The sequence below is a fragment of the Mytilus trossulus genome, chromosome 7, assembly GCF_036588685.1.
Source record: "Mytilus trossulus isolate FHL-02 chromosome 7, PNRI_Mtr1.1.1.hap1, whole genome shotgun sequence".
NCBI classification, from domain to species: Eukaryota; Metazoa; Mollusca; class Bivalvia; order Mytilida; family Mytilidae; genus Mytilus; species Mytilus trossulus.
Window position 1 is genome coordinate 10,159,929 of NC_086379.1, and position 24,526 is coordinate 10,184,454.

At 33.1% G+C, this 24,526-nt stretch overlaps 3 protein-coding genes and 1 long non-coding RNA gene across 10 annotated transcripts in view; 1 reads left to right on the forward strand and 3 right to left on the reverse strand.

Moving 5' to 3' along the window:
* Window positions 1–3,054: 3,054 nt before the first annotated feature.
* Window positions 3,055–3,924, reverse strand: LOC134724618 (uncharacterized). The gene is made up of 2 exons (XR_010108459.1): window positions 3,425–3,924; window positions 3,055–3,147 (listed from the first exon to the last, which is right to left on the reverse strand). It is a non-coding gene; the product is annotated as an uncharacterized LOC134724618 (long non-coding RNA).
* Window positions 3,925–4,853: 929 nt separating this feature from the next.
* Window positions 4,854–16,490, reverse strand: LOC134724617 (protein FAM241B-like). Of its 2 annotated transcripts, none has more exons than XM_063587752.1 (3): window positions 16,413–16,490; window positions 6,630–6,742; window positions 4,854–6,166 (listed from the first exon to the last, which is right to left on the reverse strand). In XM_063587752.1, the coding sequence occupies exons 2-3, from the start codon at window positions 6,732–6,734 to the stop codon at window positions 5,846–5,848; spliced, it is 426 nt and encodes a 141-aa protein (XP_063443822.1). In that variant the 5' UTR covers window positions 6,735–6,742; window positions 16,413–16,490; the 3' UTR covers window positions 4,854–5,845. The 2 variants fall into 2 exon arrangements, with proteins under 2 accessions (XP_063443822.1, XP_063443821.1); XM_063587751.1 differs by lacking the exon at window positions 16,413–16,490 and adding an exon at window positions 16,194–16,312.
* A 2,030-nt stretch (window positions 16,491–18,520) lies between these two features.
* On the reverse strand, window positions 18,521–21,056 carry LOC134726814 (uncharacterized). The gene has a single exon (XM_063591224.1). It carries the CDS (start codon window positions 21,013–21,015, stop codon window positions 18,622–18,624), a length of 2,394 nt encoding a protein of 797 aa, XP_063447294.1. The 5' UTR covers window positions 21,016–21,056; the 3' UTR covers window positions 18,521–18,621.
* A 1,780-nt stretch (window positions 21,057–22,836) lies between these two features.
* The window catches only part of LOC134724614 (annexin A4-like), a 28,435-nt gene continuing 26,745 nt past the window's right edge, over window positions 22,837–24,526 (forward strand). For 2 of the 6 annotated variants that reach the window (XM_063587741.1, XM_063587744.1), the window contains exons 1-2: window positions 22,876–22,970; window positions 23,962–24,126. In XM_063587741.1, the coding sequence (XP_063443811.1) occupies window positions 23,980–24,126 (147 nt within the window). In that variant the 5' untranslated portion in view covers window positions 22,876–22,970; window positions 23,962–23,979. Of the gene's footprint in view, window positions 23,104–23,961; window positions 24,127–24,526 lie in introns of all 6 variants that reach the window. The other 4 variants (XM_063587742.1, XM_063587745.1, XM_063587746.1 and 1 more) reach the window with 4 other exon arrangements.

Here is a 24,526-nt window from a genome sequence, read left to right on the forward strand (position 1 = left end):
ATTTGTAATTTCCCTTGAACTTTTTTTTAATGGCCTTTATCTATTGAGTTTTGAGGTTTTATCCAAGATCGATTTTATGATATAACAATATGTATTGAGTTTTTTGTATCCACATTAAATGCTTGTTTTATGATTTCATATACATATGTGTACAACTGCCAGCATAATTGTTAATCAGAATCAATCATGATCATCATGATCACTTTTGGTAAACTCAGAACATACTTATCACCAACTATTTGTTATCCTATGTTAAACTATTGATGAAAAAATAATAAAGATATATACAAATATTAATGTGATCATTGATTTAAAACACAATAGTAAGTGTGAATTTACATGTTTCTTTGTTATGGTATGATAGTAAGTTCATATTACTCAATTCAGTGGCGTAGCTTGCATGTATGCTCAGATGCTCGAGCATCCACATCATTTTGACAAAAAAAATATATAGCAGCAGTTCAACTCGGTAGTATCCAAATGTAACAAGGCTGATGATATGAGAAGAACATCCAGTCATTTTCGAAGCAGTATGCCTTGTCTTTCATTTAGGATAATTTAGTGTATGTAAACAAGCTAGTTCAATCGCAGAATTGGTTTTCAAATTATTTTTTGTTCGTTAAAAAAATCTATGTCATCGGCTAAGGCAAGCAGATAGGATGATGGTACGCAGACTCGTGGACATGTTTTATCTCAGAAATTTGAAATTGAACCTAGTGGAGTGATGGCTTCTCACCTGACTATAGCAACTAATAACTAAAACACCAAATCCTGATATCTTTGCTTGTGACATGGTTAACGACGTGATAAAAAAATTAATTTGCAATAGATTGTGATAATTCATAGGCTTATGAATTTCTGTTTCTATCTAGGTTCAAATATTTGTTTTATTTTCAATTAAGAACAAAGTTCCAATGTTACCCGTCATGCACATTACATGTCATATTTTATCTATCAAAGGACAAGGAACATTGGAATAACTTAAAAAAAAAAAAAAATCTTTTTCTTTTTTATTTTCAATATCTTAAGAGAAATAAAAGCCTCACAGCAATTGAAACGGGATTTCCATTACAATTTATATTTCAAAGGCTCATAACTGGTAAAAAAAATAGATTATGACTTAATTTTGAAAGTGTAAAAAACATTGCTAGTGATATAAGTTTCACTAAATCTGGCAACAATTGTACACATGACAGTGGTAACAAGTCTGGACGGTCGGAGACCAGGTATTTTTATGTCTATTGCACGTGTTTAGCCAAGTAATCAAAAATCAAAAGGTTGTAGACTCAAATTCCTGGAAAGGGGAGTCACGTCAGTTCCTAAAATCCAAAATTCCTTAATTATATAGAAGTGCTGCTGTAATGAGGTCCCATTTTGATATGTCAAATATAAGATTGGGTGGGAAACTTTTATATCAAATATTGATGAATTGAATGATGGAAGTTTCGAGGAAACAATCAAATTCGGTTGAAAATATAAATATATGAATTGGTGGGTATTTTAAATTTAAATAAAAATCTAACAAGTGTCGGATTCTGGTGGAGTATATGTGCTTTAAAAAATAATTTTCTGAAGAAAAAAGGTCCAAAAAAAATTCGGCGAAATAGCCACATCATTTCAAGCCTAGCTACGCCACTGCAATTGTTCTGTGTACTTCTAAGGGACGACATCACAGTTCAATGTAGGATAAAAAAACTTAATGCATTTAATTTTTTCACTGTCCCCCTTACCTTAAATTGGGAAAAATTGATTGACCAATAAGAATTTATATAAAATGGATGTCAATTAAACAAAACTTGCAGCAATTTTGTCTATAAAAATTGTCTATAAAATTGAGAATGGAAAAAGGGAATATGTCTAAGAGACAACTTGACCAAAGAGCAGATAACAGCTGAAGGCCACCAATACTTTTTCCTGGTAAAACGATTGAAGTCATTATTATATGATTTGTTTTGTATAATTGTTAATGACTTTGACCTAATTTTCAGTAAATGCAAGTATTCTCAGATCAGTACTTTTTTCTTTAGGAAGTAGTCACCCCTAATTCATGGTTCCATTGCTTTCTATGTTAAATTCCTCCGATTCATGCAGGCCCACACACTGAAAAAATCAACATACCTTAAATGGCATATAAGAAAGAACTGGTTCCTGGAACTTCAGATGTACCAAAACAGGTACTTCAGATCTGACAAACACACAAATATACCCTCTTTTTAAAATTTGGTGCAGTTTTTTTATTATTTAAAATTTAAAGTCCAAAAGTGTTCTACAATAATCACCAGTCTTTCAGCTTTCATTTGATGGGAACAATACCTAAATATCCTACATATTTTGAAAGTTACACTCATGCATAGGAACTATTTTGTGTTAATTATGTACTACTTTCTGGTATGTGCTTTCTGGCACCAAATTTGTGGTGTTACACTTTTACTCTTTTTGTTTTTTTCTGTTATGCCCATGCTGTTGCAGAGGGCGGCAGTGAATTTTAACCTTGTCCGTCCTCAATACTTAATATATATTTTTTTTTTGTATGATTGCCAATGAGATAACTAACCAAAAGAGACCAAATGACACAGAAATTTACAGCTATGAAACGTATACATCATACTTATTACCAGCAAACACAGATAAAATTCAAAGTTGGATGGCATCATTTTCAGTTTTCAAAAGTTTTGTCCCTTTGTATGGAAAAAATGGCAAATTGCTATTTCTGCACTTGTACTTTGGTTTGCCTCAACCAAATGTTAAGAAACTTATACAAAATGCTTATTGCTACCAAACACAGATCAAGTTTGAATTTGAGTGTTGTCACTTTCATCGTTCTTGAGTTATGTCCCTTCATAAATTGAAAGATGAATTTGCCATATAGTTACAAGTAGGGAGGGAGGGGAGGCATCTGTATCTCATGGAAATTATTCTTTTTTATGTGCTTTGTGCTTTTCTGATGAGTTAATTCAACCAATTAAAGTTTGTTCTTGTGTTGTGCTGTTACACTGTCCCAGGTTAAGGTGAGTTTATCAGATTCTCTCTTGAGAAATGGTGAAGAGAGCTCAATGGTATGGTTACTATGGTATCACATTTTATTTACAATTTATTGCACAATATATTGTAAAAATAATTTACTTCACTTTCATACAACTTTTTCGCCTTAAGGTGGTACCTAACACTACAGGGAGATAACTCTGTAAAATCAGCTAAACGTTTTGATTACGTTGTGTTGTCCAGGGAATATTAAGCTTCTCAACGATCAAAATAAGTGTTTGTCAAACTGCTATGTAACCAGTGTAATTTATCTGATAAAATGGTTGGTTCAAATTTTTTGAAATTTTTATATTTTTTTCAAAGGGTCAAAGTAAATACTTTGTCAAAATTTTAAGAAAATTAAACGAGCCAAATCAATTTTAGTTAAAGTGTTGGGTACCACCTTAAAAAATAATTCTTTTTCAAAATGTATTCAAAATACTATTCATGATGCAGTCCCATTTCTTTAATTTCTGTTGCTGTACAATAACAATATTATACATCTTAAATAAGCTATTTCTATGAACATGATGAAATTGTTTTTTTACAAGTGATATGAAGTTAGATGTTTAAATTGAATGATAAAAGTATAGCAGAAACCTATAATTGATCTTGGTATTTTTAAAAAAAGTATTTGGGATCAGAACAGGAGTGTACAAAAAATAAAAGATAAAATTTGGTAAAGCTAAAAATGTATTGGGACTTCTTTTGATTGAGAAATAAGGAATAATACATATGCAACTGTTTATTATTACCATTAATACATAGACTCATAGTTGCCCAATAAATAAATGTAATTTATTTTAAAAGTCAATAGAAAATTACATGAACTACGTAATGGCATGTGATACAGATATAGGGGAGATAATTAAATCAATAATAAAATGAATTATAGATTATTGTTGATTAGGCCAGACTTTTTTTATTATCTGTTTAACGAGAAAATTTGTAAAAAAATAGGGTCGAGGGGACGAAATAAAAAAAAAAATAAAAGTGCAAAATTGGTCCAGTCGACACTAAAAATAAAAATAAAACCAATCTAAGTGACTTTTTTTTTTTTTTTTTTTTTTTAAGAATATATCAAAATACAAGAACAATGGAAGAAAACAGACCTCTAGATTGTGAGCTGGGCTACTAAAATTTTGATAAAATTTAGTTCAATATACAAACATCATTTAGGAATAATTTGGTCTGGGCTACCAGCTTGAGTTTCCTAAGTTTTATTCCGGTGTAGGGTGCAAACGTGTACTGTAGGGTGCGAAAGTGAAAGGGGGTGAACGTGAATAAAAAAAGTGGTTTTTCAAATGATTTGGTCCCATCCATACAAGCATTATTGATTTTAATTGATATCTTTGATACTATTTTAATATGCATACTACAATACTACTTCAAAGGAAAAATATAAACCCAAACTCTTCCAAAACGTTGACCGGCATGTCAGGTTCAACATCTGCCTCGTTGGTTATAATGCGGCTGATGCCAACATCTTTCGGTAACTCATTGGACAACATGACCCCGATTGCCTCATCTCTATTACACTTAACAAATTGAGTGAACACGAACTTCTCTCTAGTGATCAGACTTAAAGTTTAATGTAAAAAAACAGTCCCTTCCCGGAAGTCGCTGTTTTGTTTGACCATGCGACAAGAGATAAATTAATAATCGCAGACCCGAACTCGTACTTTTTTTTTTTTTTTGAGAATTTCGTAACAGTCGGCGGAAAAAATAAAAATAAAAGTAGGAAGCACTACTTTTATTTTTATTCTGAAATCGGACAATGTGGAGTCGGCGGATCTCGTTAAACAGACAATAAAAAAAGTCTGGCCTTATCTCAACGAGATTGATTTTCTTGCTTGAGCTGGTACAGCCAAAGTGAGAAAAGCAATCGAGTTGAGATGACCAATGATAATCTGTTTATCGCTATTTTACCTATGACGACGTTGTCAATTTCAATGTCAATTTCGTTATCAACGCCACATGGCCTCCTTAGTTTTCTAGCGATAATTTTTCCATATCAAGCGAGAAGCATGATATGAAAATTATAAAAAAAAAAGATAAAAAAAAAAAATAGCGATAATGTCAGATATCAATTGGATTAAGGAGCATTTTCAAATGTTTTTTTAAAATCAAAAGCTTGAAAATCTTTTCTACAATGACTTTTGGAATAATTATGTATGAAGATTATTTGTACCAACTTTTATAAACAAATCACTGATATTTGTGTTTTATAAAATAGATATACATGTACACTGTATACAGCTATCTGATTTAAGTACAGGTCCTGTGTCGAAGCTTTGATTACAAGGATCTGACAACATGCACTCCTGTTCTCTTTCTGTTTTTGTAATTATATATCAACCAATGAAATTACAGCCTTCAAATTTTTGAAGGTGTGTATTTATCCAACAGAACTAAAGGATATCTGAATTGTTTATAGAGTGCAAAGAAGAATGAATGGAACTTATTAACTTCCTTGTAAGCTAAGCTTGCATGTATATCTTTATCCTATTAAGATACATAACAATACAGTTAATTTCTGTCTAAAGTTATATATGCAAATTTAAAATCAATAAATTACATATTTTGTACGCATATATTTGTAAGAAAAATCACTGTGGGATCAAAAATGTTGTATATCTTTATGTTTGAATACCTGGGCAGTAATCATCAAGACTTACTGTGAAACTTAATATGATTATTTATGTCTATACACTTCAAACAAGGTATTTACAAGTACAGTATCAAATCATTAACAATATCATGATCTTTGTAATAAATATATCTGCTTTAAAAATTATGACATTATAATAAATAACTAGCATTATCATCCAAGTCTATGACCACTCCCTCCTTGATTCCCCCCTCCCATCCTCTGACCTGCCCCTCCTCCTCCCTCTCCCCCACCTATACCACTCCATTGTGATACAAAAAATAACAAAGCTGCAAATATAAGTCCAGGAAGGCCCATTAAAACTCCAGCTAATACAAAAGCAACTAATACAATGGGCTCCACAACATAAGGTCCAACATTAAATCTAGGCAGTCCAAGGCCCAACAGTTTTTGATTGGCCACAGTAAATACAGAAACACTTTGTCCTCCAGCTTGACCTTGTTGGTAGGCATTGTTGTCATGCTGAACATACCCCTAGAAAGAAAAATGATGAGTTAAACGACAATACAACACCTAGGATTATTTACCTTTCTAAATTTATCTATATACATGTAGTGAATTGTAGTTTACTAAATTTTTGCCAGCAGTTATTATTGAGATTGGTGAACTGTTTTTTTTTTAGGAACATATGTAAGTAAATATTACTTTATTTGAACTGGGTTTTTTTCATTATTAAAGAGCATTTTGTAGATTTTCAGTTTTTGTTTGTTAAACTTTTAGTGTTCAGAATTTAAAAGACACAAAGTCATATTTTACAAATAATACCAGGCAATACAATGCCAAAACTCAGTATTAAATCAAATCATGAGTATGATAAGTTTTGAATTTCAGTAGTGTAGAATTATTCAATATAATTGGTGTACCAAGTCTATATGGTATAGGTCTTGCTGATGCAGCTCCACTAGACTGATATAGGATTGGTATCAATTTAACTCACCTGTCTTGGTCTTGCTGAAGTAGGCCTGCTAGATCTTGATGAACTCTGTTGTGCCCTTGGATCATCATCTGGTACTATATCACCATTACTTAAAATTTTTACCATGACGTGTGCTGAAATATAAAATGTATGATACAGAAATTATGAAATTTCTTAACTTTTTGATTGTTCATCAATCATCATGAAAATATTTAAAGATGGATTTGTTCAAAAATGAAAATTTGCTGAAGCAACCAATATCTGTCATGACAATGAAAATAAATAGAATTAATAGATATAGGAAGATGTGGTGTGAGTGCCAATGAGACAACTCTCCATCCAAATAACAATTAAAAAAAAAGTTAACCATTATAGGCCAATGTACAGCCTTCAACATGGAGCCTTGGCTCACAACGAATAACAAGCTATAAAGGGCCCCAAAATTACTAGAGGAAAACCATTCAAAAGGGAAAACCAATGGTCTAATCTATATAAAGAAAAAACAACAACGAGAAACACGTATAAATTACATAAACAAACTACTGTACATCAGATTCCAAACATTTGCAGAGGGATTGAACGATTTAGTGGTACCAAACCTTCTCCCTTTTTTCTGAAACAATAGCATAACATCTCAACATAGAAAAACACACGATAAAATATCAATTGGCAGCCTTAACTCAATCAAATAACGTAAATTAATACACTATGAACGAATAAATTTGATCTGCAATATCTGAATGCAAATGCACAGTTAATGAAATATTAGGGACAAACTTTAAAGGCCAAAAAGCAAACAAACAAGTCCAAACAAAGTCATGGCAAGACACCCCTGCGAAGTATTTAACCCTTAAAAAAATAATTACTTTTGAAATAAAAAACTGTTTTAATAATAAAGTCTAGTTTGACATATTTATACACTGTTATTACTAAGTATTCAAACTACTGTGATTTAATTGATCATTTTGAAAACAAGACTGTCACCTTTTTGGGTAATATATACATGTACATGTAGTTATCTTGTACCAATGAAGACTCATACCACTTAAACCAAACTGTACCACTGCTTACTTGTACATGTACCAAGGCAAATTCATACCATTGTACAATTTTGGAAATTCCTATAGCTACCAATTTATTTAAATACATTCAAATGGTGTGTAAATAAGGAATTATAGTACTATGTTAAACTCTTTTCCTGGAACTCCTGTTTCAACTGTTTATTTTTTTTGTCATGATTATTTCCCATTTTCGCGCTTTCAAATTATTCTACTTTCAAGTGTCTTTTGATAAGGTAAATATGTAGTTTTATTGACTTTTTCAAAATTGATATTCACTGAGGCAAAAAGTCAATTAAACCACATATTTACCAAAACAAAAGGCAGTAATTGTTTTATATGAATATTAATGTAATTGCAATTATTTACCAAAAGCAATTGTACATCAAAGGTTTTTACCAAAATTATGCATGTTAGAGCACGCAATGTTTTGTGCGTTGAATATACTTTTTCCACAGGTGAATATGCTTATTTATTCGAAATCCCATTCATATAGAAAAACATACTAAAATTTTAACAATATGGAATAATCAGTGATATTTATAACGATCTTTCTGAACTTACATGCTTGCTGTAAATCATTTTTAAGTATAAATCCAAAATACTTATAATATATACTATCATTTAAAAAACAATGTTTAACAGTCACCAATATGTGCTATTATTATCATTTCAAGCGTTATTCGGTCATTACAAGTGTTAATTATTTGGATAATAACGGTGTTATTTGGTCATAAGACATATTAAAGTGTTACCCTCACACTTAGTTCAAATAATTGTGACGTCAGGCAAGGCTTTTTTAAATTTTTGGTCTGGGACGCCTTCCTGCGTCAATGTGGGATAAAAAACAGTCAAAATGGAAAAAACCCACAGCAGACATGATTATCTGGACTTCCTCACACTATGACCCAAATGAGACCCACTTTGTAGTGGTATTGGTTCTGAATGGTACAAGTTTATGTTTGTACAAGTTGGCGTAGTATGAGTCAGCTGGTATGAGTTTACAATTGTACATGTATGAGTTTAATTTATATTGCTTCCCCTTTTTGTTTGCTATTAATGTCACTTTTTGTGAAGATCCTTTAATAGATTACATGGAGACATGTTGACCATCAGACCTTTTCACTGATGACTGCCTTCTTTACAGAACAGTGAAATCCCAGAAAGACCATGACATACATCATGTACATGTACTTCAAGAAGACCTCAAAAACCTAGAAATATGGGCCAATAACTGGGGAATGAGGTTTGATGCCAAAAAATGCTACAACCTATTGAACCTAAGCATCAGAAACAAGAGCCATAAATTCTAGTTTAAATGGACACATACATTTAAACTACAAGTCCAGTATAACCCATACCATTGCATACCCAGGCCTAAAAATTTCTGAAGACCTTAACATGCTTAAATGGGCCACCAATATATCAAACATGGCAAAGAAAGCAAATTCAACACTAGGCTTTCTTAGAAGAAATTTTAAATACTGCCCACAGCAGTAAGGATACAAGGTCAAGTGGCAAGATTTATCACCAGAGATTACAAGTCAAGAGAGGACAGATGTGTCTCCAAAATGCTTGTGGAACTTGAACTACAAGACCTCCATACATGTACAAGACGAACAAGCCAGAAGTTAACATTTATGTATAAAGTGGTTGAGGAGCTGCATGATTCCCTCTATTGAACCAGACTATCCAGACAAATTTCTCAAAAAAGCATGTCCAAAGAGAAATATAACTACCAAGAAATTCTAAGAATACCAAGTTACAAATATTGCGGAAAAGCAAGTAAAGTACAACTTAACTAGATGACACTGTAGTGCGCCCCGTCAATAAATCAGCAGCGCACTCTCAAACAGTTGTATACACCTTATCGCTAATCCCAGCTGCTGACCTGGCCGCTTGAACTTTTGACGCATACAACAATCACTTTTCCATTGTGGTGTCAGATATTTTGTATTGGCCCATCAAAATTGAAGGGAACCTGTGTGATATCCAGTAATGGCGGACAAATAGCGATAAGGTGTATTAAAGACAGTATTGGTATCAACGGAAGCAAGTTAACTCATACCAACAGAAACTCGTACCAAAAAAGTTTACTCATACCACTGGGAAGTTGTACCACTTCAAACTCGTACCATCAAAAATATATTAAAAACTACGAATATTTTATGGTATTTTTTGGTATTCATACAGATCAGTCAGAGCTCAGACATAAACAAGTCGATTTTTGTTTTTGACTTAAATAGGTCGAAACATGAATTTATTATAAAAATGTAGTTTCAATTTAGACTTATCTAAGTCAGAAAATGACAAGTCTATATATTCTTGTTTAGGTCTATTTATGTTGGTGAACAAACTTAATGTTACTTTGTGGCCAAACTACACCACCTAGTATGACAGCAAAAACCTGTATTAGAGTTCACAAGGACTTGAGCTATCTATATCTAATTATCTAATTGAACATCCTTACTAAACACAGATGTTATACCTCATTAATTGTGAATCCAGGTGGTTGCATTGTAAGGTTAATTAAAGATTTTTTAGACTCTCATTCATATTTTTCTTTAGAAGACAAAGCATTGGCTTTCAATGTTGTCATTGTTTGATTTAGATGCATGACCTCCTTATAAATATGCGTGGGTCTTGAAGTAAACCAATTTTGATCACTCATCGACTTGTAGGAGTCAATAAACGTATTTACACTTTTGGTATTTAGCTGTATTTTGCCTCCGAATGACCTTATATCACCTCCGAATAACCTTTTGACGTCAAGCAACAATCACTTTTTAGTTGTGACGTAATATGTTTTGAATTATGAAGTCAAAGTTTACGGGAACCTGTGTGATGTTATGTAATGGCGGACAAATTTGCATACAAGTGTAAATACGTCTATATTTGCAACTTTTTGATTCTGGTCAATTATTTCTTGTTTAACAATATTGGACTTATTCAAGTCATATTTTGTCTTACATTAAAGGGAGACAAATCCTAAAACTTTCAAATTTAGACCTCTATGAGTCAAAAGCAGATTCAGACTTATTTATGTCTGAGCTCTGACTGCAGATACAGGTAGTCCTATAACATATGACTTCGCATTCTTATTCAATTTTTAACGTTTTTATACTGATATTTTCATTTTTTATTTTTTTTGAATGCGAAGTCATATCGAGATACGTTAAATTCCTTTAGCACTTTCCGACATGATTTCAGGTCGGAACAAAATTGCTTCAATCTTCTTTCTAGGTCAAATATTTAACGGGCCAAATATCATTTTAAATAACTTGAGCACAAAAACTATTAAAAAAATTACTTACTTGTGCTAAAGAAATAGTTAATCCATCACTTTAAGAAAATTTTATTCTCGAGTCGGAGCTCAATAACACCAGTTTAAATATGGCGCCCAGATTTGATTAATTTTCAAAATATAAAATCCAAATAAAAAAAAACGAACTTATGGCATCGTTTAACGACGATCGGTTTCAATGTTGTTTAAACGTAGTTTATAGCTTTAAGATACATAATAGAATAAAGTTTGTTTCAAAAAGACAAAAAGGAAATTCTTATCAGCGTTTTATGAAACGATAATCTATCCTTGAAAGAAGGGAGTTAATTTGTCACACCACACGATCATGCATTGTGAAAAGGTTTTTTTAAAATCTCAATCGCAAAAACTCCCACATTTTCCCTAAGAGAACCATTGTGTTTTAATAAAATCAAAACCCCCTATCCCCCCCCCCCCTTTTTCCAGAATTTTGTTTCAGAACCTTGATAAAGGGAAATGTTGAAAAATAAAAATAAAAATGTTTTTCTTGCGCTTTATAATTATTATGTATACCTTAGAAATTTCAACTAATTTTTGTCAGTCTCTTGAATAGTTCCCAAATATGATATAAAATTTGTTATATGGGCATTTCTGAACGTTGTTTTGCATTTAGTATATATATAAACGGGTTTTAATGTCAATGAGACAACTCTCCAGCCAAGTCACAATTTATAAAAGTAAACCATTATAGATGAAAAAAAAAAAAAAAAAAGTGACTGTCTTCAACACGGAGTCTTGGCTGACACCGATCAGCAAGATATACATGGCTCAAACATAACTAGTGTAAAACCACTCAAACGAGAAAACCGACGCGGTCTAATCTATATAAAAAACGAGAAAAACTTATGAACCACATCAACAAACTACAACTACCATGACTACTGAACATCAGACTCCTGACTTAGGACAGGTGCAAACAATTGCAACGATCGAGTTTAAACATTTTAATTGTATCAAACATTCGCCTTTATCTGAAATAATGGTGAAACCATTGTATTTATAATACCCCGTTTTAGATAGTCAAACCTGACCCTTTCAAATACAAGGAGAAAAAACATACCCCGATTTAGACAAATGAGCTAAAAATGCAACCCTGTACGTCGGAACATACCCGTCTCGGTGTCATATTTATCTAGCAAGTATCCACCAAGTACATGTACAAGTAAAATGGCAATTGGAGAAGTTTCACACAAAACAACCATTTCATGTATGGATTTACTTACCGTTTTTGTTGTATAAAAAAGGTGTCCAAGTCCCCATCGGATAGGGAATTAGTATAAAAAGAATTCAGAGTATGTGTTTAATTTTTTAATAAAGCAAATAATGATACGGGTTATTTTTGTGGAAAAGGGGGGGGGCAGTACGCCCTTTTACTCCCTTGCGTGGACCCGGTCCTGAAAATTTCAATTATTTTCTGAAGCTAGATGTCCTCGTCTGCAAACATTAATTGAATAGCATGTCCTTGGTATTAATTCCAGTGTCTGGTAGAAAAGATTGGACACGATAAAAAAAATAACCTTTTATATGTTTGCCTTTATAGATACTATTTATTTACGCCATCTTTAGTTTCAGACGAAATGATCGAAAAATATCGTTGAGCTCACCTTTTTAGTGAACTCCCAAGTTCCAAATTGAAAGAGTTTGTATTGCTTTGTTTCATAAAAATGAATGGCCAACGTAGATACAAGTATCTTGTCTTAGGGAGGGATAAATCCTACTTTGTAAAGGACCACTCTGATTAAAAAAAAAATTCTCTGATACTGACATTATCGACAAGATGCTTGATTTCTTAATTGATAACATATTTGTTACGTTCGGAGGACGTGTTTTTCAACAGATCGGTATTCCAATGTGAATAAATTGTGCCTCTCTTCTTGCCGACTTGGTCCTTATTATTATGAGGCTGACTTCATACAGGAACTTCTTAGAAAGAAAGATAAGAAGTTAGCAATATCCTTTAACTCTACTTTCCGCTATATAAATGATGTTCTTTCAATAAATAATCAAAATTTGGTGACTATGTTAAACGCATCTATCCCACCGAACTGGAGATAAAGGATATAACAGATACAGTTAAGTAGGCCTCATATCTTGATTTACTTAGATCTAGAAATTGACAATGAGGGTCGGTTAAAAACAAAACTTTACGACAAAAGAGATGATTTCTGCTTTCAAATTGTGAACTTTCCATTTCTAAGTAGCAACATTCCAGACTGTTGCACAAATGATACCGGATATGTTCCTTATGTCGTAACTACAATCTCCTTCCCTTTAATGATGTGACCTACCGAATTTGACTATTTACAGGATTTGTTATCATATAAGCAACACAACGGATGCCACATGTGGAACAGGATATGCTTACCCTTCCGAGGCACCTGAGATCACCCTAGGTTTTGGTGGGGTTCGTGTTGCTTATTTTTTAGTTTTTTATGATGTGTCATGTGTACTGTTGTTTGTGTGTTTGTCTTTTTCATTTTTAGCCATGGCGTTGTCAGTTTATTTTAGATTAATGAGTTTGACTGTCCCTTTAGTATATTTCGTCTCTCCTTTCCAAGCCAAACCATTACCTCCGGCTTTTCCGTCTCACAACTTGCAATACGACCTACAAGTTTGCACAAGGTCATGTTTTTCTCTGGCTGTTTATGACGTCTTTACACTAAATCCATAGGATGTTGGATGTGTACGGATTGCTTGTTTAGTCTTAGATGCATGATTATTTTATTAGTTGTTAGTGGCTTTGAACTAGCTGTCAGATAACTGCGAGTACTCTCAGATCTGTTCTATGTGTCGGGATGTATAAGTACCCGGCCACGTCCACTTGTATTTTTTGTCTATCTGATGAGTTAAGCCTTTTTCAACTGATTTTTATAGTTCGTTCTTATGTTGTCCTGTTATCCCAATGTCCCAGGTTAGGAAGAGGGTTGAAATCCCTCTAACATGTTTAACCACGCCACATTATTTATGAATGTGCCTGTCCCAAGTCAGGAGCCTGAAATTCAGTGGTTGTCGTTTGTTTATGTGTTACATATTTGTATTTCGTTATTTTTTTTTTACATAAATGAGGCAGTTAGTTTTCTCGTCTGAATTGTTTAACAGTGTCTTATCGGGGCCTTTTATAGCTGACTATGCGGTATGGGTTTTGCTCATTGTTAAAGGCTGTACGGTTACCTATAATTTTTGATGTTTGTGTTTTGTGGATAGTTGTTTCATTGGCATAATACCACATCTTCTTTTTTATATCTTCTACAAATTTGGTGCTCCTACTTATAGCCACCAAACATGTCTTATTGCTTACGCACTGCGTGTTGATGCATTTTGTGTAAACAGAATGTCACAAGTAATTTCCCGCGGATGACCATGTTGATATCATAGACACGTATTCTCGCGAATAGACTGATTTGCTCAATTATAAAACATGGTAAAGTCTGAAATATTTCTTGCATATCATACACGAAGTAGCATGTATTTAATTATACATGTTTGATGTCTACAATTATTCAAATAAAGATAACCAAAAATAGATGTTTGTTAAAGTCCGGTCAGACAATTAAAACTTAATGCCAAAAAAATGAAAAATTCAAATTAAATATTATTTGTTTTTGCTCTGTCTTGGAGTAAAGGCATATAACCCACATTATACATTCATAGAAATGTTCCATAAAAGTACACACCAAGACTCAAAAGATAGAATTTTAAAAGAATTTCAAACTGAAAGAAAGAAGGACCCGATGTGTGATTGCTATAGTTATTTTTGGTATGGGTCTAAACATACGGGACGTAGACTTGTTAGTACATGTACATATTTGATGCCCTAAATCTGTACTCTTTTAGTGGCAAGAGGCAGGCCGTTGTGCGAGAGATGACCGACAAGAGCTAAGTCTCATTTACGACATGTTCACTACATGTCTTTGAAAAATACCGCTAGAGATAATCGTACAGAACAAAGATAGCATGCGTGTCCGTACGCAAGTACTGTCACTTATTTCAGACAAGAAAACAGTTGCAAGTCTGTCGGAAAGTAATATATGCAGTGGATGCGACTTGGAACATTGTGATTGTTCTTCCTGTAGATCTTGTTCTGTGCGCATTAAACAGTGTCCATGCCAAAAGAGATAATTTTGCAATGTACAGACTTTCCTTTACCAAGAATGTGTTGATGACAAACTAAGTTAAAAGTTGCTTGTGGCATTTACAACTAATAGGTGAATGAAGATTTCTTTGCTCACCCATGGAGTTGTACATAGAGACTTGCCTGGTTAAAACTGAATTGTATAATAAATTTCATTACTGTCAATCCGACTAATGGGTGAATGAAGATTGCTTAGCTCGTCCAAGGAGTTGTTCGGTTCAAACTAGACTGTACATTAAATAATGATACTATCATCGGTGTTTCACTTCAATTTTTATTTAAAAACCAAGCATAAACCATAATTATAAAATTATTCAATTGAGCCAATGCAATGGTATCAAACTGTAAACTAAATATAAAATCATTCCTGACTTAGAAGAAAATGACTGAGATAGTTCAGCTGTACAGGGAGACCGTTAATTGAATGGCTTTGAGTATACCGATTATTTACAGTTTTTTTTTATATTCTATCTAGTTTTTATTTTAGATACAAAGAAAATCTTCATGTAAATTTATCATATAACAAAATAACTTCTGTTATGTCTATACGTTATCTTGTAGTGAGGGTTTATCACCATGTGCTCCTGTTCAAAGGAGGTTTACACACAGAATAAAATTTCGTTTCGTTTCACGAAGGAATCCGTTTTTGTATTAGCCGTTTTGAAAGTTTGAACCTGATGTTGATGAATGTTGAAAAATGTTGAATTGTTATATTATGACACATTTTCGTTGGATTTAAAGCAATATAATGTGATATTTTGCTTCTTAGTATGATTGGACACACTTAAAAACAAGGTACACATGTTTATTTGAGAATTTCTTTTTGCTACGCGAATTTTGCCTATAGCGATATGACCTCGGGTGGCACATTGATAGTAAAAAGAAAATATCAGAACAGCAAATAGAAATAGTGAATAATGCCCCCGAGGTCATATGTTATAGGACTACAGATACAGGCAGATGATGACAGTTGCCTCATACTGATACATGTATGTCATATGGCAGTCAAATAGAAAAGAGAAACAAAAAGAATGAAATAGTGTATTAGTTCACAGCTTAACAGCGTTTGTTACATGTATATGGCCGAAGTTGTGTAGTCCTGAGTATGCCGAAGTTGTGTATATAGTCCTGTGGCTGTGGGGGCCAAAACGAAGTCTTCATAACCGAATCATCTTGTTTCCAATTTAGATCGGATGGACATGTATTCTACACTATATGCTTAATTCTAAAAGTGGTAAGTTTATTTTTGCACAGTGAGCTATAACCCTGTTAATTTTATCCATCACAGTTACCTTATTTTCAACCACGTACAAAAATACACCGGAAGTTTACATATCAGTAGGATTTGCGCCTTCTTTATTAGAGAGCGGTCTCACTAATTAGCGACAACAAAAATTTTTGCGACAACAAGCGTCAACAAGCGACAAGAAGCGACAACAAGAATTATGTTAGCGACAACAAGCGACAATAAACTATTTAGCGACAAGAAAACATATTTTTTTTAATCAAAATTAAGTATTGCAATAAAGATTGAAAGAATATAATTTTAGCGACAAGAAAGTTAAAATTGATAGAAAAAAATGAAACATTATTTACATAGGGGGTCTCATTGGGGGGTTCCGATCCCGGATCCCGCTTACTGTTTTGTCAGATTCCCGTATCCCGCTTAATCAATTCTCATTTTTTTGTCAATTCCCGGGTCCCGTAAAACCTCATTTCCCGTTTTCACGGCACAATAATTTGACTTTCACGTGTCACGCTTACAAAAAAATCGGCAATCCCGCGTCACGCTTAGACCCTAATGAGACCCACTACATAAGTCTGGAGCTGGCATGTCAGTTAACTGCTAGTAGTCTGTTGTTATTTATGTATTATTGTCATTTTGTTTATTTTCTTTGGTTACATCTTCTGACATCAGACCCGGACTTCTCTTGAACTGAATTTTAATGTGCGTATTGTTATGCGTTTACTTTTCTACATTGGTTAGAGGTATAGGGGAGGGTTGAGATCTCACAAACATGTTTAACCCCGCCGCATTTTTGCGCCTGTCCCAAGTCAGGAGCCTCTGGACTTTGTTAGTCTTGTATTATTTTAATTTTAGTTTTTTGTGTACAATTTGGAAATTAGTATGGCGTTCATTATCACTGAACTAGTATATATTTGTTTAGGGGCCAGCTGAAGGACGCCTCCGGTGCGGGAATTTCTCGCTACATTGAAGACCTGTTGGTGACCTTCTGCTGTTGTTTTTTTTATTTGGTCGGGTTGTTGTGTCTTTGACACATTCCCAATTTCCATTCTCAATTTTATAATATTTTATCATCTTTTATGTATAACAGCCAGTATTACGTTTAATTGTTGTATTATGATATCACTTTTCCTTGTGTTTTAGAACATATTATTTATCTTATAATTTGTTTTTTAAAACTCTTTTCGTGCAATATATATTACGCTCAAAATGAATTATTTGTGCATCATTGTCCTGAAAATATTGACACAAATTTTGAAATACAAAGAACTGAAATCAAACAAAAGGAAAAGAAAATTGAAATGTGAATGTTTTCATCTTTTTAATTGTTCATTGCCTCATTAAACGATATTTATCATGTTTATGCATATTGATTGAAGATGAAAGGAAATTAATGACAATCTTGAGTTTTCAACAGGTGTTCACTATTTACAATGATTGTATATTCTGGCGCGTGTAATTGTATAGTCTGACGCGTGTACAAAGTTGAAGGTGTTAATTGGATGTTATTGTAGCAATAAAACAGGGGATTAATCTCATTTAATGTTCCACATTGTGTGTACTGTAAATACCTTAGGGTGAAGCCACATGAGCGTCTAAACACCACCTAGGCCGCCTTGGTGCACTAAGCTCATGAAACTGCACTAAGCCCATGATGGGATGGTGCTATAAATGAAAAAAACATACCATCGGACGTAGTTTTTAATGAAGATAATGTATCTGAATTTTTTAGTTATTACAAATTGTAGTTAAGTCGTAATTTGATTTTTTCTGTCATCAAAGGTTTTGTCCGACGGCACGTGCCAGTAATTAACCAGGTAATAAAATCACTGATCCATGAAGAAATAAAGAAACAACAATTACGTGGCTAATATATAATTACACCTTTTTGTTTGTCGTGATTTTTCGTGTATTTTGTTTCTGTAGGATTTAAAACAAAAATTTGTATTTCATCATTTTTTTTGTGTATTTTTAAAAACGTTATTTTGACTTTATGATACTTTTATTTGTTTTTAATCAATACTTCGTTGTAATTTGAAAGTGCACAATAAACGACTATTATCATAAATTCATTTATTAATATTTCATTTTGATAACTATCAACAGAGATGAAACATATAGTTTATAAACATATGTAAGTAAGTAAGTAAGTAAGTAAGTAAGGATGACATTATCAATAAATAAATAATAAATAAATATAACAAAGAGTCACAAGCAAATATAAGTTATGATTTGTCTATATACACATCAAAGATTTAATATCTTGGTTTTGTACGACACAGCCTTGGTCTTTTGTTCTGATTTGGTTTTTTTGCTAGTCTTTGCGGTAGTGGGATTTCAAAATTAGTGTTCACTGCTCGAACGACTCGGGCACTGTTGGCTGTTTTGCAGTCATTCACAAGTTTTAGAAAAAGTCGATCTTTCTGTTCTGGTGTTTTAGACAACCAACACTGCAGTGATACTTTATGACTTGTGTAATTACCGAAAAGTTCATAGTTACCGGTCCCATATAACGCTCTTTTCAGATCAGCAAAATGGACTCTTGTGATGTCATGAAGGTTAGTGACTAGGTCTTGTAGACTTTGTGGCTTCCAATTTATTGACTTTTTGAAAACATGATTGATGGACTCACAATTATTATTTGTCCATAAGCGGTCCTGGTTATTAAGCTGTTTCATTGGGACACTGACATGATCAAAGAGTCTATCTTTCAGATGAGCTTTAAAATAAGTGGCAAACTGTGGATATTTTTCAGCGATTTCATTTGATTTGAGGTCAAATTCTACTGAATCATCTGTTGTAACAAGTCCAGTAGACCCAAAAATATTGTCAATAATTTCTAAGCGATCTTTGTCATTGCAACCAACTTTATTCTTTAAATGATCAGAGACATTGTCTTTCATGTGTTTAGTACAGAGCATTCGAGTTGTTCCAGGATATGGGAAGACGTCATCTAAAGCTTTGGTGAGACCACTTTCATCGTCACTTCCAATTCTTAGATCAATGATTTTAATTGACTCTTGAATGCGTGCTTTTACATGCGAAAAGAAGGTATGGTAATTTAAATAAGAGCCTTCCCAGTGCAGAAATAATGGACCAATGAATATTGGATGCTCCCCAGTTTCTTTTCTAATAACTTTTGTGTTCTTGTAAACAAAGTTTGTAACAAAGACAGCACCAAGGTTAAAAGTCCTGTCAACGCCAAGTATACGGTCATTAACAGACTTTAAAAACTGTGTCATGTCCTTCATCATGTCTTTTGTATAGCAGATTATTGATGGTGGCTTGTTGTTACCTTCTGTGTATACTACTTCTTTTACAAAGTCTGAGTTGTTTACAAGAGAAAAGATATGAACAATCTCGTCTGCTATATTGCCAAGAGGTGCAGATTTATGATGTTTTTTCTGGTTGTAAGCAAGATTGCGGATTTGATGATGATCACGTGGAGCTGACTCGGGATTATCTAAAACCATATTTTTATAGATCTCGGAACAAGACTGTTTGTGAGAAAGACCCTCCTTAACCTTGTCTATTACATTTGGATCAGTTCTGACATACTCTTGTGATGAATGTTGGGCATTGCCATGTGGTACACCTTGTCGTGGAGCCACACCCGAGTATTCTGCAACTGCTGTGTTACTAAGATCTGAGAGGGTGTCTGGTAGATTAGTAAACCAACTTACACGTTTCTTGTATGACTTATCACGTTTCAATGATGTGTAGTATCTGTTAAGTGTGACAACATTATCTGGTTGTGGATTATAAGGTATTAAAGTTTTTTTCCCTTTATTCTTTTTTTCGTAACAGAAAACACCGTCTTTCTTGGTTGTCCCCTTTAAAATATTGCCAGACTGAATGATAAAATCGGTTTTGTTAGTACGGCCGCTGTGTGTGTCCCAGGCACCGCAGTCATCTGTGAAATTGCTGTATTTGGAACTCTGTCGTCGAGACATATTACTTGTATTGTCCAGAACACAGTAAACATTGTCTTTGAAACCAGTTGGTATGGAGTCGACTACTACAAGTTGTTGATCTAACATAATAGACAGCAGTTGTGTTGCATTTAAGTTCTGATTATTTGGTAACTGATAAGTAGATGGGGCCATAGTACTCTCGGTGTCATGTTCACTAGAAAAGCTACTATTTAGAGAGTTAACATCACTGGTGGAGGTAGATGCTACTTCTTTTGTTTCGTCAGTGTTGTTACATTGTTCTGTATCGGACATTAACTCATTGGTTTGGTCATGGCTCTTTGGAGAGTGGACTGTTGAAATATTAGTACTGACATTGATGTTAGGAGCCTTGTGAACAATAAGTGGAACGAAATGGTTAGGTGTCCATATCTGTTTTGGATTGTGGCAAGAGGCGCGTGTCCACATAACTGTTACATATACACTTTCATCTAGGCAATTGCGAGGGATTGCTGTTAAGTTTAGTGTCTTGAACGAAAGGTCATTCTCTCCATTTAATGGTGGGTAAACAGATTTGATGGGTATACATATAACTTGAGCAAGTGCTAGCAATGTCCACATAGATGACCAACCATGTTTTGAAGCACATTCAAATGTTGAGGTAATGTAATTAGGTGAAACCCAAATAATGTTCTTGGCAATTGGAAGAGACGTGTAAAAGTCTTTTCTAGACACCATTTCAATACATGTGCGGTATCTGAGTTCGGTTGACAAATCTTCTGACCCGCAAAGTGCAAAGGATACTACATTAAAAAGACAGCTACCGTTGCCAGTTACTTCAAATGCCATCCTATAAAGAATTATGAGTGACTATAGAAATTAAACTAAATTATTACTATATAGTTATCATGTCTCTAAAACATTTCCGTTCTGTAAAACCATGTAACTACTTAACCCAATTTATTTCAGTTCTGTAAGAACATAACTATTAATCCAGCATTTAAATAAACTTCTACTATTTATTTTTAATTGAAACTTTTTGGCTAAATCTCAAAAAATAAAGTTGACTAAATGGTATGCGTTTTCTCTAGTTTAAGGTTGTATTGCGCGACCTTTATTTGCTTTTATCTTCGCCGTTCCACTATGATCTCTGAACAATGGTGGATATCTGTCTCATTGGCAATCATACACTAACTATCTATTTATATGAAATATAAATTTAATAAAAATTACCTCTTGCAGAATTTCAAGCGGTCTGTCAAACTTGTTGAAAATGGGTTGCATTGAACCCCAAGGACGCCACATTTTTACTCTTATATTTGAAATAAGTCTGAATTATAATTTGTGTCTATTCGTGCAAATATTGAAACAGTAAATGGGGAAGAATAAAAAGAAAGAAATAGACAACAATAAACTCCGCTTTGAGTAAAAGCCAATTTCTATTGTTTTTACTATAATTTCCGCAAATCTTTTATTTCCAAAAGCGCCAACAAACACTTTTTCCAAATATTTTTTTCCAACAAAGCATCAAAGAAAAGATCAACAGCCCTTTTATCATTACTAATTAAAAACAAAGAAAATAATTTACTTGTTAAAAGATAATCCCACAGGATTGATTGGATCAATTAACAAGGTGATCAGACATTACACAAGTAGAGCGCGTGTCACGTTAAAAGTGCTAATAACTTTTAAATCTCTTTATATCATCGAACCAACTTTTAACATACTTTTTTTAATGTAATGATATATCTTAATTAATGATCTTGGTGCATACTTAACCTTTGCTTCATATCCTTAGTGCAGTCTTTATAAATTCGTCAAGCTTCATTGGATTCAATCAACAATGTGACAACTGGACACATTACACAAAATCGGCGCGTGCCAAATAAAACGTTAATAACTCTTTTATTTCTGAATATATTTACACCAAAATTCAAATATTTGCTCTTTATTCATATCTGTATCGTACTAGATGACCTTTGTGCTTATTTGATCATCCCATCATGGGCTTAGTGCACTTCCTGGAGCTTAGTGCACCAAGGCGGCCTAGGTGGTGTTTAGACGTACCGCTAATGTTGTACCTATATATCAAAGACAATGAATTCTACTGTTATAAAGGACAAAATATTTCATGTTTTTCTTTCAATAAATCCTTCGAAAGAAAGTTGACCTTTATTTTGTTTTTGTTTAAATTTTATAGATTGTGCATTTCCTTTGCTCTACCAAGCTGACTGAAGGCATTCAACTTTTATGTTTTATGTTCATATTTAAAAATAAAAAAAGAAGCTCAATCCCTTTCTTCTTCACAAATGTTTAATCTCTTCATCTATCAATATACTTATATAAACTTCACAATATCTTTCTTCCTAACAAATGTTTCATTTCTTCGCCTATCTATATAATAAAACATTTTTAATTAGACATATCTGCTCGTATATTTAAAAAAACACTTTACATACAAATTTCTTTATATCTAATAAAAAAAATATGTTTTCTTGTCGCTAGATAGTCTTCTTGTTGCTTGTTGTCACTAAAATAATTCTTGTTGTCGCTTCTTGTCGCTTGTTGACGCTTGTTGTCGCTAATTAGTGAGACCCTTAGAGAGTGATTTCCGGGTTGAACATTCTTACTAATTTGGTTTGTTTAAATGTCCTGTTTAATCCACACAATTCCACAGTTAAATCACCTATAGTGTAGATGTTTTATTGTTCCTCTTTTTTTCATGCATGTCAATCACTACAATTTTTAAAATGACATTGTTTATGTCACTGTTTCTAGCACAGGACACGGAGGAGTTTGAAATCCAATCAATAACTGAATAAGGGGGTGAAAATATACATTTTTTTTTTACCAAAGTTGACTTTCACAGTAGAGCTTCTCTGAATGGTATATGTAACACAAGTATTACTGAGATTAATTCCACTTGACAGGGCGGGTTTAACCGGTTCCCTTAATTAAGACCAGTCTATCTATAGACAGGTGTGTTGGGGTAAACTCATCAATTAAGTGTCAAAGTTATTCGTCCCATACCATACGTCCGTTCATTTGTATATCCCTTTGGTGATACTGATAGGTGATAAGAAATCAATTATAATTATAATGGTCATCATCCTTATCACACACATCTTCAAATAGACTGTCCTTATGCAAAAATATAACGTAAGCTCTGACCGTTCAGTTGAAGTTTGTATTGGCAATACAAACTTAAGATCTGAAGAGCTTTTAAAACCAATTGTAGAATAAAGAAACACATAGCAATACATATTGTTAAACTCAGTTTAATAAAAATCCAAGTCAGATGTCATAATATTTAACAATAGAAACTGAGCATTCTAAGCAAAATGACAATGATACATAAATTAACAAAGGACAACTAGCAGTTTCAATGTACTGACATGCCAGTAAAAGCACACTTGTAACATATATATATATATATAATGGTAATTTTATAATTATATGAAAAAATATTTCTACATGTACTTTACAAGAAAACTTAACAATTCATTATATTTGTTTTCATTCTATCCCTTCCCCCATAAAAATCAAATGGTAGCTCCCTTACTGAAAAATGAAATTTGTATGTATTGAGAAAACCTGTGACAAACACTGACAAGTAATCATCAAATAGAAATTTTGATTAAGATTCATAAACATGATAAATAAAACATGCTTTATATTTTACAGATATCAAGATAGATAACAATGGGAAAACATAAAAAAAATAAGCATGGGCACAGATCGAGTTCAAGCAGTAGTTCAAGTTCGTCTAGCTCTGATGATGAGAGTTATAAACATCTTCCAAAAGATCAGCGGAAAATGATGAAAAAGCAGAGAAAGATGATGAAAAAGGTATGCCATGAAGGTTTCCTGAGTTTCTCTCTGTGTTGAAGACTCATTGGTGGCCATCAGCAATTATCTGCTCTTTGGTCGGGTTGTTGTTTCTTTGACATATTAATATTTCCCACTTCCATTCTCAATTTGAGATTGGCTGTGAAACATTGATTACAACATGTACAACTACTGAAAATGTATATGTACATACAAACAATGTAGATTTTACATACTGGGAATATTTGTTTTACAAATTAAAGAAAATTGTGTACACATAATCATGATAATATTTGATGATCTACAGAAATTTCAATAAAGAAAATTACGAAATATTCATGCACATTGTCAAACATCTATCATGTATATATATAGCTGTATTTCACATTTTGTATGTTCTTTTCCTCAGTGGAATTTATGA